The sequence below is a fragment of the Oryctolagus cuniculus genome, chromosome 7 (genome assembly GCF_964237555.1).
Source record: "Oryctolagus cuniculus chromosome 7, mOryCun1.1, whole genome shotgun sequence".
In the NCBI taxonomy this organism is placed as follows: domain Eukaryota; kingdom Metazoa; phylum Chordata; class Mammalia; order Lagomorpha; family Leporidae; genus Oryctolagus; species Oryctolagus cuniculus.
Window position 1 is genome coordinate 62,724,981 of NC_091438.1, and position 14,394 is coordinate 62,739,374.

The following is a 14,394-nucleotide window of genomic DNA, read 5'->3' on the forward strand; positions in this document are numbered from 1 at the left end:
TGGAGATGACCATGTACTATTGGTAATATGAGGAAGCTTCAAGAAGCTCATGGAAAATGAAAGTAAGAAATAAGTTTATTTTGGTACCAAAAAAAAAAAGTGAAGTCCATACATATGAAAGAATCTTCAAAAAGTTCATGAAAAATGTGTACCATGAAAAAGGTGTACATAGATTTAAAACATTTCGTAACAAAATAAACTTTTAATTCCAGTTTTCCACAATGTTTTTTAATGCCCTGGTAGGTTTTGCAAAGGTCCTCCTTCTTTATGTACTATGGAGAGTAGGCGAGGGTGCAGTGAGGGAGCAGGCATGGGATTCTCCTGGACCTGCAGCTCCACAAAGGTTTTATAGAAGACGTAACTGAACAGGTGATATGTGGACTGAGTTTTGGAGGAGGACAGAGTAAAAGTATCAATGTAGATTAACGGCTCCGTGTTGATTTTGTTCTGAGATAGTAAATAGTTATTACATTGGCCATCATGCACAGTCCCAAAATCACTGCTTCTCCTGAACTCTGCATCCTGTAGATTAAGACCTTTTGCAGTTCTAATGAAGAATGAGTGTTGACAGTTCACCATCTTGTAAGAGCCAAGATTTTCTCATTTGTTGATACGTTTCAAATGTAGTTTGGAAAGAACATTATGTAAACCATCTTTGGGCATTTCCCCTGCAAAATGAACTTATTTCCTTTAGTGAAGACTCAGATGTCTTACTGTTGCTTTTTGAAAAATCATTCTTGTTCTTTCCTGGGCCCACTCAGTTAGGATCCCCACCCACACGCCCCTGTATTTTACACTCAGGTAGCACTGCAGTGCATTTACGAATAAAGCTCTGGCTGGTTGCATAGACACCAAATATATTTACTGATAGCTCAATGTCATGCTTAAAACATAGCACTGAAAAGCACTCGGTGAGTACAATTGGAAGAAAGAAACATTTGTTCCAACCTGACAGTTACCACACTGCATTAACTCGCTAGTCTTGGATTTTCTCTTTCCTGACAGTCTCTTCCTGCCTTCTGGTTACACTAATTTCTGTGTTTCTCTCTCTGTCTCTCTCTCTACATATATGTATATTTTTTTTCCTCCCAAGATAGTCATAATCCTTTGATATCAAGAACCCCCTCTCTGTGACTTCCACACGTATGTACATCATCCCTTGGAATGGATTATGGAGTCACCCCTCATGTCCAACCTTGATCTTCCTCCATCTTTAACTCCCATAGTATCATTATTATACATATACATGCTTTGGTCTCAACATATAGGGGAAAGCAAGAACTGTTTTATCAATTTTTATATTTGCCTCAATATCTAACCAAGCTAATACCAAAGACTGTTGAATAAATGAATGAATGAATATTTGTCTTTTGCTATGCAAGGACAGTGCAGTTTTTGAGCCTTGTCTAAATTAATATCTCCTCTGCTTGGTTATTGAATTTTCTCCCCCTTTGCTCTAAACCGCTCTTTCTTCTCCCCCTGTTTTCTCCCCTTCTTCCCCATCTCTGACCCTTAGCACTGTTTCTTCTCACCTTATTAGAGGAATATACTCACATATTCTGTTAAACACATTGATAGTGTCCATTTAAACTTATTTCCTGATTCCTGCACAAAACCAGTATAATACTTGTGTTAATGTATTTAAAATTGAAAGATAAAGTATGCTATTATTTCTGTATAGAATCAGACATATAGCAGTAACAAAATTGAATGATATGTTCAAAAATAAACTTTATTTTATAACCACAACATGAAACCACTTATTAAGTGTCTAACAAGGAAGAAAACTGTCTGAACTGGGTGTTTGGCCTAGCAATTAAGATGACTGTTTCTTTTATCGGAGTGCCTAGGCTCAATTTCCAGCTCTCTATTCCAACTTCCTGTCAGTGTAGACCCCTAGGAGGCATCAGGTGATGGCTCAAATATTTGGGTCCCTGCTATGCACATGGGAGACCTGGACGAATTCCCAGCTTTTTGCTTTAGCCTGTCCTAGCCCTGGCCATTGTGGACTCTTAGGGAGTAAAGCAGCACATGGGAGCACAGTGTGTGTGTGTGTCTGTGTGTGTGTGTGTGTGTGTGTGTGTCTGTGTGTCTTTCTGCATCTCAAATAAATACAAAAAAAAAAAAAAAAACTGGCTGCTTTTGCTTTTTCTGTGTCATAGTAAGCGAATGTCCAGGACTGAATACAAAATGTAAATAATTCTTGGGATTCAAAGAAATAGTACTGTTATCGAGCATTGTGGGATTATCATTTACAGTAAATTTCATTTCAATTCTGGATTTTTTTCTAATTTAGGGTAGAAATTTAGCATCTGGAGAAGTTGGATTTTTCCCAAGTGATGCTGTGAAGCCCTCCCCTTGTGTGAGTACTAGTAGTTTATTTCTTTCTTGTTATGTTTTTGATACTATGGTTAATTTTGCAAGAATGTATAAACATACTGGCCAAGTCACTCCTTAATGATTGCATTTTCTGAGCAGATCATATTTTTCCAAATTCATTAGGATTCCATGTCAGAAAATTTTTTTCAGTTTTTTTTTTTTAAGATTTATTTATTTTGAAGTCAGAGTTAGAGAGAAGGAGACACACACACAGAAATCTTCCATCTGCTGGTTCACTCCCCAAGTGGCTGCAATGACTGGAGCTGGGCCAGGCCAAAGCCAGGAGCCAAGAGCTTCATCTGGGTCTCCCATGTGGGAGCAGGAGCCCAAGCACTTGGACCATCTTCCACTGCTTTCTCAGGCTCATTAGCAGGAAGCTGGATCTGAAGTAGAGCAGTCAGAACTTGAACTTGCACTCACATAGGATGCCAGACCTGCAGGTAGTGGTTTAACCTACTGTGCTACAGTGCTGTAGGTTATAAACAAAAGTGTATTTATGAAAGAGGCAGATATATCTTAGTAGAATTTAAAAGATTAAGTTCTCTGAAAGGTTTTAGAAGAAATAAACTCAAGCTACAGATTAGATGCATTGAACAACTTTCCCTGTTCCTACTGAGCTGAGAATGGTACGACCTACTCTTTTCCCAATCACTTGCATTGCAGGGAGAGCATGGTTGGAAGCTTGGTAGACGATGAGAAATCCATGAAGTACTCAGTCTGATCTCTGAATACATCTTCTATGCTTTCCTGTGTCATCACTGTTTATTAATGTCATAATGAAATTTTCTAAAAATATCAAATACAGATAAAAGGATAATTAAGGAATATTTACTCAAATAATACTATAGATGAATATATCATAAAATGTACTCTGATGCTTTTTGATACTGATACATTTCTATTTGGAGTAACATTTTTTAGAATCACAACTGTATTTAGGGCAGATTTTTCCACAAAGGTCTTTGTTGTTTTGTTATTGACTCCAAAAGTAAGTGAAGTTCTTTTATTAATGTGGTAGAGATGATTGCTTTAAAAAACAACCTCAAAATCCTCCTTAAACTTTCTTGCTATATTTCAATGGTCCTAGAGTTTCGAACTGGACATTATTCTTAGTATTACAAATCTGGTTGTTTTATAGCTTAAAGTTAATAACTGTTACTGCTTGTTTAACGAAATTACAGATTGTTTTATACAGTAGGGTAAGTCAACTGAAGGTAAGTAGCAAGAGACAAGACTGTGGGGTGGTAGTGAGTAGCTTTGAGGGAGTTTGGGAAACAGGGTCACTGACTCTGCGTGTGTTGTTTATCAGGGATCCAAGAGTAGTACTGGGCAGTCAGTTCTGAGGGGAAAAGGTCCTCTCTTACATGCACTGTACGAGTCTTCCCCAGAGTTCTGAGGTATACAGGTAGGAATCTAGAACTGAGTACTCTAGAGGTCCAGAGATGAGATCCTCTCAGGCAGTGTGGTGACAGGCAACAAAGCCTGCAGCCGCAGCACAGTGCACACTTGCATCTCTGTGAATCCAGGAGCCCTCTGTGGGTGGACTAGGGAAAAAAGTCCCACAGAAAAAGATACCTATCTCGGTGTTGTCTTTGGGTTGTATGGAGAAAAAAAAGAAGAGGGAGCATGCAGTATTCCCTAAGAATTCCTAATCTTAAATCCAAAGACTACCCAGATGTAGGGCTGGAATTCATAGAAGCTCTATGGCTAAGTAATTCTAAGCTGGAATTGTAGTTTAAAATGATTCCATATTTATTGTTTACCGATTTAAAATATAAATTTTCTGTGTGATGGGACCTTTCTGCTCATAGTCCTCAAAGGATTTGTATGGATAAAGTCCCAGGGAACAAAAATACGGTCTGGACTCATTAAATTTAGGAGGAAACAAACCACCTTGAGCTAAATAAGGTCAGAAAGAAGAATAAAATATATAATTGGACCACAACGATAGCTGGTATCAGAATTATCAGATAGTAAATTTAAAATTTTATATGTAATATGACTGAAGAAATAAAAGGAATAAAATCTAAAAGGAGAACAAGACAGTGTTCAATTTTCTGGGCATATTTCAAAGCCTCAGTTACAGTAATTGAACTGAAAGCCTTAATAGACACATTATATGGCATATCAGACACAGTTGGATAGAAAATTGGAAGAAAAATTTGAAATTTCCCAAAGAACAGTCCAGAAATATGAAGAATTGGAGGATATAATGCAGAATGGATTGAAAAGATTCAAATACACCTAATAGAAGGAGAAAATAGAGATGATTGAGAAGCAATATTCAAATAGATAATAGTTAAGAACTTTCTAGAATAAAAGCTAAAACTAATTTTGAGAATCAGGAAGAGTATATTAAATCAATACTTAGACATGTTGTAACAAAACTAGAGGATATTCTAGAGGAAATAGTATTTTAATAAATTAAAACATGAGAAAAATTATTTATAAAGGGATATAAACACAGCAGTAATAGAACAACAAGAATTTTCCACTCATAATTGTTGAGTAACTTCTATTGGGCCAGTCCTCCCACTGATAATCACTATAAACTTTGGGGAAAACAAAAAACTATCCGAAGGTACTGGTTAGGAGGAGAATCGGAGTTTGAGAAACAGAATGACGATAGAAGAGTTCCCGGGTTATGGCTACCTCGAGAGTAGTACTGGATTATGCAGTTTAGAGTGGTTAGAATTCAGATGGAAACTGTAGTTCTGATTTGAAGGACCAGGGTAGCAGTTTGAAGCAACAACAGCAGCTGGAGAGGGAAGGGGGGATCTTAGAAAGGAAGGAATCAGAGAGGTAACCTCAAATGCTGTGTATAAACTACCCAAGTTCTTTGGCTACATGGTAAAGACTCTAAGCCACTCAGCTCAGGTTAAAATAACTTAATGGAGAATTCAGCTGCCTGCTTAAAGAAAAAACACTCCATGTAGACACAGCAGCATCGAGAGGTTCACTTTGAATGACAGCTTACTATTCAAATTGTGCAAAATACAATCACACATTACTCAATATACAAGAATCAGGAAAATGTAACCCATACCGAAAAGATATTGAAAGATGATATATCCTGAAATGCCTCAATGATGGAATTAGCAGGAATAGATTTTAAATACAGCTATTACAGTCGTGCTCAAAGACACGAAGGAAATACATTCAAAATGAACAGACAGGAATCCTCAGCAAAGAAATAAAAATTGTAAAAAAGAGTCAAGTGGAGATTCTAGAATGTGAAACTATAATATCTAATAAGGATAATATGTTAAAAGTTTAGAGATAAAATTACTATAAGCTTAAAAACTTGGCTTTCCCAACAACAGATAAACTAATGACATTTATAGCCAAATACACACAAAGTTTGCTTCTGTATGGTCGAAGTTTGAAAGAATTAATACACGAGAAAGCATGTGTCTATATATATTTCTTTTTTAATATTTATTTTAAAGTTAGAGTTACACAGAGAGAGGAGAGAAAGAAAGAGAGATCTTCCCCCAAATGGCCACAATGCCTGGGGCTGGGCCAGGCCTAAGCCAGGAGCCAATAGCTACCACCAGGTCTCCTAAATGGTGGCAGGGGCACAAGCACCTGGGCTATCCTTGGCTGCTTTTCCCAGGCCATTAGCAGGGAGCTGGATCAGAAGTAGAGCAGCTGGGACACGAACTGGTACCTGTACGGGATGCTGGCATTGCAGGTGGAAGCTTTACCTACTGCACCACAACACTAGCAGCCCCTATGTATGTGTTGATAAACATATATAACATACACAGATACAGTTATGTATAAATTCTATGTACATGCTATTTTTTATTAATTAAGTATTTTTTAAATGCTCTGTCCATAGCAAAATTTAATCAGAGAATGGCATTAGGAAAAAATAGTAACCATATGCTTGAAGATGAGATTACTCATAATGAAATTATCTACAATCTTACATATGATGACAAAGACCTAGGCTACTCATAAGAGAAATGGAGAGGGCCAATAACATGAAAAATGATATGGTTATGAAAATCATAACCAAGGAGGTAGCCCTGGATCCCCACATATTAGAATATACTTACCTGGAGAGTGCATATAGCCTAGTGTTTAAGACAGCTGTGCCCCACATCAGAGTACTAGGTTCAGTTCCAGAGATCTGGCTCATGACTCCAGCTTGCTACTACTGCAGACCCTGGGAGGCAACAGTGATGGCCTAAGTAAGTAGATTCCTACTTCCCACACAGGAGACTTGGGTTGTGTTCCTGGCTTACAGCCCCAGTCCTTGAGAGCTTTTGGGGGAACAGCAGAAATGAATGTTCTTTATTTCTCTCTCCTCTCCCTACTTATGCCTGTAAAATAAATAAACAAAATTTAACTCGTTAAAAAGAAAAGGAGAGAGGCCGGTGCTGTGGCATATCAGGTAAAGCTGCCACCTGTGGCGCTGGCATCCCATATGAGGCCGGTTCTATTCCCAGCTGCTCCTCTTCCAGTTCAGCTGTCTGCTATGGTCTGGGAAAGCAGTAGAAGATGGCCCAAGGCCTTGGGCCCCTGCAGCCACATGAGAGACCTGGAAGAAGCTCCTGGCTCCTGGCTTCAGATAGGCACAGCTCCGACATTGTGGCCATTTGAGTAAACCAGTGGATGGAAGACCTCTCTCTCTCTCTCTCTCTCTCTCTCTCTCTGCCTCTACCTCTCTGTAACTCTGACTTTAAAATAAATAGATAAATCTTTAAAAAGAAGAAGAATATACCCTGTGAATAAAAAGGAGACAGTAGGACACATCAGGATGGAGTTTTACTTCAGTATTTTATGCCACCTTAATTGATTTGGATTTCCAGCCTTTCACCAGCTAACGGCATCCCAAGTCAGAATTTGTTGAAGTTTTTTACCCTCCTCCTGCCAGTCTCCTTTTCTTTTTTTTTTTTTAACTTTTATTTAATGAATATAAATTTCCAAAGTACAGCTTATGGATTACAATGACTACCCCCCATAACGTCCCTCCCACCCGCAGCCCTCTCCTTTCCCACTCCCTCTCCCCTTCCATTCACATCAAGATTCATTTTCGATTCTCTTTATATACAGAAGATCAGTTTAGCATACATTAAGTAAAGATTTCAACAGTTTGCTCCCACACAGAAACATAAAGTGAAAAATACTGTTTGAGCACTAGTTATAGCATTAAATCTCAATGTACAGCATACTAGGGACAGAGATCCTACATGAGGAGTAAGTGCACAGTGACTCCTGTTGTTGACTTAACAAATTGACACTCTTGTTTATGGCCTCAGTAATCACCCTAGGCTCTTGTCATGAGCTGCCAAGGCTATGGAAGTCCCCTGAGTTCACCGACTCTGATCATATTTAGACAAGGCCATGGTCAAAGTGGAAGTTCTCTCCTCCCTTCAGAGAAAGGTACCTCCTTCTTTGATGACCCGTTCTTTCCACTGGGATCTCACTCGTGGAGATCTTTCATTTAGGTTTTTTTTTTTTTCCCCCCAGAGTGTCTTGGCTTTCCGTGCCTGAAATACTCTCATGGGCTTTTCAGCTGGATCCGCATGCCTTAAGGGCTGATTCTGAGGCCAGAGTGCTGTTTAGGACATCTGCCATTCTATGGGTCTGCTGTGTATCTCACTTCCCATGTTGGATCCTTCTCTCCCTTTTTTATTCTATCAGCTAGTATTTGCAGACACTATTCTTGTTTATGTCCTTTTCTTGTTGTTGTTATCCAAGGAGAGAGAGAAAGAGAGAAATAGACAAAGACAGGTTTAGGGAGAAGCATACATTATACATTTGAAGAACACAATTAAAGAGAGGGAAGGAGGAAATGTTTTTCCCGTATGTTTCAGAAGCTATGTATATCTTATCAAAAGGAAACCTTGCTCATCAGTTTCTATTTGTGAAAGCAAAATGATAAGTCAGTATCTGCAAGATCTGAATGGGCATAATTTGCTTTCAGTATTGTTGTCTATCAGGATTTTATGAAGTAGTATTAACAATGTGATCCATAGGTTAAAAATACTTAAATATTAATAATCACAGGAGTACTATCACCAGAAAGTTATATTGTGATATATAGTTCATAACCTGGAAGGGTGAGAGTAACCAACACATTATGAAAGTTGGTGTAGGTTAGAGATACATTCACTATAACTGTGTCTTTGAAATACTATATCTTTTACTATTACAAGTGAGGGTATGTCACTTATAATTTATGGGAAAAATTACTATTTCCCATGACTTTTCCAGAATAAAGGTTTTCCAGTTGGTAGATTTCAGAATCAGAGGTTAGAATTCAGGTTATAAAATAAAAACCAAATCCAGTGCATAGCATTTGCTTTGTGTGTTTTCCCAATGTCTTGGGAAAGTAGAGTGCTATTTGGCTTTCCTAATAGCATTTTCATTTTAGTTTTCAATGATAGGATTAAATTGCCTTGATAATAAATATTGAAAGTTTCTAGTTCATGTTTTTCTGCTATCTCTCCCCTTGAAGGTTCAGTAGCAGTAAAATGAATGAAAGAGTGAATTAAAGTGAAATGAATTATTTTATACTTATCTGACATATACTATGATTCACTCTGTATAAAATTGCCACTGGATGGTTCTAGGACTGTGCTACTTAGGGTTTTATAGAGCTGAGTCAGCTAAACTGAATTAATGATTGATTTCTAAAAGCTTCCCTTAAGTAAACTTAATCTGTTTTTGCCTTTTTATATCCTAGGTGCCCAAACCAGTAGATTATTCTTGCCAACCCTGGTAAGTATTAAAAATGTTTATGTAGCTAAGTTGAAATACCATACCTTTACCTCGAGGATGCTTTAAATGCGGGGGTAGTAAACCATGCTCTGTTTCCATTTGTCTTCGCTAAAGGTGTTTTCAGATGTAACAAAACACCATAATGAATTCATACCTTGCTGACCTTTCTGTATATTTATCAGAGAATGGTGTGTGTGTATGCCTGTAAGTGCATTTGACTATGAATTGAAAGTTTACAATAGCCACAAGAAAGAAATGCGACATTGGTGAATATGTATGTTGCATTTTAATAAGGTAAATTTCATGAAGCAGAGAGAAAAAATAAATATCATTGTCTGAAACTCCAGATTAGCTCAAAAAGGATAGTTGATTCTATAAATACAATTTGCAACATGTAACAGGGAATAGCAAGATATATGGATGTCTAAGTTGTAGGTCTGGATAGAACACACTTCCTCTGTGAAGGCTGGCAGAATCCTTAGCAGAACCAAGAAATGAAGTACATTGTTATTTTTTTAAATGTCTTCAACTATAATGAATATTTTTAGAATACAGAATTCATTGTATCAGCTCATTTATACCAAGTACTAACTATGTATTTACTACTTCACATGTTTTATTTAATTTTGTTTTTCCAACATTTACGTAGCAAAAGTGGTGGTGTTATTTCTGATTTACAAAAAAAAGTTATGGCTATGCAACTGGTGACCTATATGCCAGCATCCAAATTATGCAGTCTGCACTTTTCTGTCCTGCCCTGAAAATGCACAATGTGGGCATATTTCTCGTTTATATATTTGCTTCCCTGAATTTTGTATTTGATTCCTTTTGGAATGACTAATTCTGTTTTTCTTAGCACTGAAGGATATGAATACAAAATGAGGAATGGGAACAATGATCTGAGAGTATCTAGTGCTAGTTTGACTTTCAAGTGTAAATAGTTACCTGTTCTATAACCCAAACATGAGAAGTATCATGTTACTGTTCTTGGTGGAGGAGCCCACTGCCCACACATGGGCTTCCTTTCCTCGCAGCACCCCCTGCTGGCCTGCAGCAGTCACTCTGGCCCTCTCTGGTCATCGTCTGCCTCTGCTGAACCCTCACAAGTTCGTAATAGCACTGGGAATCTTTGCTGTATTTTTACCCAGTTTAAGACACACCCAAGGTCTTAGTTTCTGTGGAATTCAAGTCTGTAATCCTGAACAGGAAATAAGTATACAGACTAGGCCTAATAGCATTGACAACAGAGGTGGAAACCATCCAGAAATGGTAAAAATCATTAGAGCATAATGATCAGATTCCTTCTCTTTTTGCTTTACCATTTTTATGTGACCAGGCATTCTAGTTATAAGATAATGATTGGAGACGTAAATACTAGTGCCATAAATGACATGGAATTTACAAAATAAACCTACTAGGTACCTAGGGACCTTTCAGTCCCAAGAGGATAGCTTTTGTATCCTTTGTTTTAAAATGCACCTGTGCCAGTATATAAAATTCAATTGAAATTATGACCAGTTTGAATAGTCTTATTCCTAAGGATGAAAAATCAAGATGTTCCAACAAAGGAAGAGCCTCGAAAATAGGAAGAAATAGATATTTCACAGTAAAATTTTAAAATTACTTTTTCTCCCCGAGCAACCTGGAGAATTTATTCAAACCAAGCAGGCAGTTTTGTGGGAAATGTCATCTGTGAGGGAGCAAAATGATCGCCTACACCGGAAAATCGAACCTTCCATTTTAGAAGTACTAAACTGTTTGGAAGAAGTATCCCACATGATGGCGTGGTAGTTCTGAAATCACTGAGAACTTGACTGGCACCAACTGTATTACCTGTTCATTATTTCCACATTTAAAAGTAGGTTTTCCCCACAAGATTAAATATTTCTTATATGGGCTATAAAATAGAAAATCCCAGTGATTATGTTTTACAATCTAAATTTTGGGGTGTCAAAAGGCCAGGGATAAATTATGAGGCCAAAAGCTGGGCACCTATTTGGAAATCTGCATGTGGAACAGGAGACAGAAGCCAAGATCCCTAGTGCTTCCTCCTAGTAGTTAGGCAGTTTCCCTTGTCCCATCCTGGCAGTTGGCACTGGGGTTAGAAGGCCAGCCTTGGAAAAAAATGGACCACAAGGGGTCAAGACTAGGAAAGACCCAATCTAGCAGCGGCTGAGGAGATGCCATGCTGAAAACAGGGCTGAAATTAAAGCAAGTCTCTGTACTGAATGATGATAATCCTCCATTCTTTATCTGATCAGTTCCAGCACTGTGACAACTAAGTCTCTCTCCCTCCCCTCTCCCCCCACTGTCCTTGTATCCAGACAGGAATTTGGAAGGTATTTCCTCTAAAGAGAGCAAGTGGAACTGAGAGTAAAATCTGAATGTTTGGGTGTTACTAAGCCCAATTGTCAGGTTTTTGCCAGATGGTAAAGTCTTTCCCAGTGGTCTTACCTTTGCACCCATACACCCAGAGCAACCAACCAGTTTCTGGGTGCCTCCTTCTTAAATATGAATAAACAACAGAGAGTAACCAGACATTTGAGGAAAGCCTTGAGCCACAGAACAACAAAAAATAAGCATGAAAAGGAAACTTGAAAAAAATTGACATTATAGTGAACAGGAGAATTTTTTTAAGAAAAGATTTATTTATTCATTTGAAAGGCAGAATTACAGAGAGGTAGAAAGAGAGAGAGGTCTTCCATCCAGTGGTTCACTTCCCAGATGGCCCTTGCAGCCAGAGCTGTGCCGATCTGAAGCCAGGAGCCAGGAGCTTCCTCCAGGTCTCCCACATGGCTGCAGGGGCTCAAGGACTTGGGCCGTCTTCTACTCCTTTCCTAGGCCATAGCAGACAGCTGGATTGGAGGTGGAACAGCTGGGACTCAAACTAGTGCCCATATGAGATGCCAGCACTACAGACAGTGGCCCGCCACACCACAGCGCCGGCCCCATGAATAGGAGAATTTTTAAAGCCTTTATGTACATCTTCAAAATTAAGAAAAGATACAACATTAATGGAAGAGAATTGGAAGTGTTACATAAGGAACAATCAGACATTAAGAAAGAACTCTTGAGGGCTGGCACTGTGGCACAGTAGGCTAAGCTGCCTCCTGTATGAGCAACTTGAATGATAGCTGATGTACTGTTGAAAGTTTTTCTTTAACTTTTTTTCCTGAAAAATTTTAAAGCGATGTAATTAGTATAGAAGTAAAATCAACTCAGATCTACCATTAAATTAAAACTGACAAATACTTTCTTTTAAGCTCTTTTGTTTTCCAGAGATAACTATCCAGATTTTCTGTGTTATTTTTTCTTACAGGTATGCTGGAGCAATGGAAAGATTGCAAGCAGAGACTGAACTTATTAATAGGGTAAATAGTACTTACCTTGTGAGGCACAGGACCAAAGAGTCAGGAGAATATGCAATTAGCATTAAGTAAGTAGGACAAGTATTTTTACAGAAATAGATTTCCTGTTTTCATAATTGCATAGACCGTCTGACGTGTGTAACACTGAAGCTGAAAACCTAGGTTCTAATTGCAGCAGAAATAATGCACCTGTACAGAGTTCATTAATACTTGAAAATTCTGTTAGAAAAACAGTAATAAGTATTATTGGCTGCTAATTGGCATATTAGATTTTTTCATAGCATTATATTTTGGTAACTTGATATGTGTATATTTCTAATAAATTCTAAGGTTTTGTTCTGTTTGGTAATTAATAAATTATAGATTTTGTCTTTTTTTCTGTATCTTCAAACTGAACTTTCTAAATAAGTTGAGCATAATGATTAGTCAAATCCAACCCTCCCTCATTCCAAATATTCATTGTGTCTTCAACCAATCCAGTAAATATATTTTGTTAATTAGCTGTCACCATTGTATTGGCATAGGTATATATTTTGTTTTCAGAATTAATTCCTATACTGTTATTGGGGCATGCCCTCTGGTAATTATTGATTTCTACTGATTAAGAACACATTTATATTCATAAGTTATTCATTGCCCACAGGTACAATAATGAAGCAAAGCACATCAAGATTTTAACAAGAGATGGCTTTTTCCATATTGCAGAAAACAGAAAATTTAAAAGCTTAATGGTGAGCATTGATTATTTCTTTTCAATCTGTGATTCTTATTTTTTTAAGATTTATCTGTTTATTTAAAAGTCAGAGTTAGAGAGAGGGAGAGACAGAGTGAGAGACCTTCCATCTGCTGGTTCACTCCCCAAGTGACCACAATCACCAGAACTGAGCCAGGGCTGAGCCAGGCTGAAGCCAAGAGCAAGGTGTACTTAATCCAGATCTCCCCTTTGAGTCCTAGGAGTCCAAGTACTTGGGCCATCTTCTGCTGCTTTTTCCAAGCCACTAGCCAGGATCTGGGTTGGAAGTAGAGCATCTGAGACACAAAGTGGTTCCCACGTAGGATGCCATTGTTGCAGGTGGTGGCTCTAACCACTATGCCCTGTACCGGCCCTCATCCCTATTTTTTGTTGTTAAGAAAATCAGTTTCTTGGAAATTTTACTCATTGAAAAATTGTTTAAACAGAATCATGCTACAAATTTATAGAAGAATTCAAAAATAATTCTAATTTTAAAAACTCCAATTACGTTTACTTTGCTGAACTCCTATCTTTCAGTGTGCACTCAATTTGCCTGTTTTAGATAATATTTCAGAGTCTGTGCTCTCTATGACTGTTAGAGGAATGACAGAGTCAAATGAGCATAAGTGCAATCAATTTGCAGTTATTTAAAGTAAGTGTGTTTCAACTTGAGTTTCAATGACAGCAAATTTTTTAATATGCTTTTTTCTTCTTCTTCCTTCCTTTTGCGTCTGTCTCCTGTTTCAGGCAGGGGAAGGTATTTTAATTTTAATACAAAAGGTGTAATTAGTAAAATTCCTCTCCCAGTTAAGTTAGTACATAGAAAATGTAATATAATGTGAAATTGAAAAGCTTGTCATGCTTTTTGCTGCTTTAAATTATCTGTGCCATGGTTCTTATTCATTACCTCAGACAATTAAACATTAACAAGGCAGCAGAATTACCATACAACAGGTGATAGTTCATTGAAATTTTGTATTTAAATAAAAATAGTATATTGTCAAGTTGCTTCAAATGAACCAGTGTCATTTGAGTAAGTCCCCGTTTTTTTTTTTTTAAGTTACAACTTAATAGTGTTGGTATTTAAGAATATTGTGCATATTTCATATGAATTGCACACATGTCGTCATATATACATTGTTAACAGTAAGAATCATTTTTCCTTAAAAGCAGTTGCAG

General features: G+C 37.6%; 1 protein-coding gene across 1 annotated transcript in view; it reads left to right on the forward strand.

The window, feature by feature from the left end:
- VAV3 (vav guanine nucleotide exchange factor 3) overlaps positions 1–14,394 on the forward strand; it is a 411,833-nt gene that overhangs the window by 363,979 nt on the left and 33,460 nt on the right. Inside the window, exons 21-24 of the mRNA XM_002715817.5 lie at positions 2,297–2,362; positions 9,080–9,114; positions 12,434–12,550; positions 13,126–13,213. Coding sequence (XP_002715863.2) covers positions 2,297–2,362; positions 9,080–9,114; positions 12,434–12,550; positions 13,126–13,213 — 306 coding nt within the window. The remainder of the gene's footprint in view (positions 1–2,296; positions 2,363–9,079; positions 9,115–12,433; positions 12,551–13,125; positions 13,214–14,394) is intronic.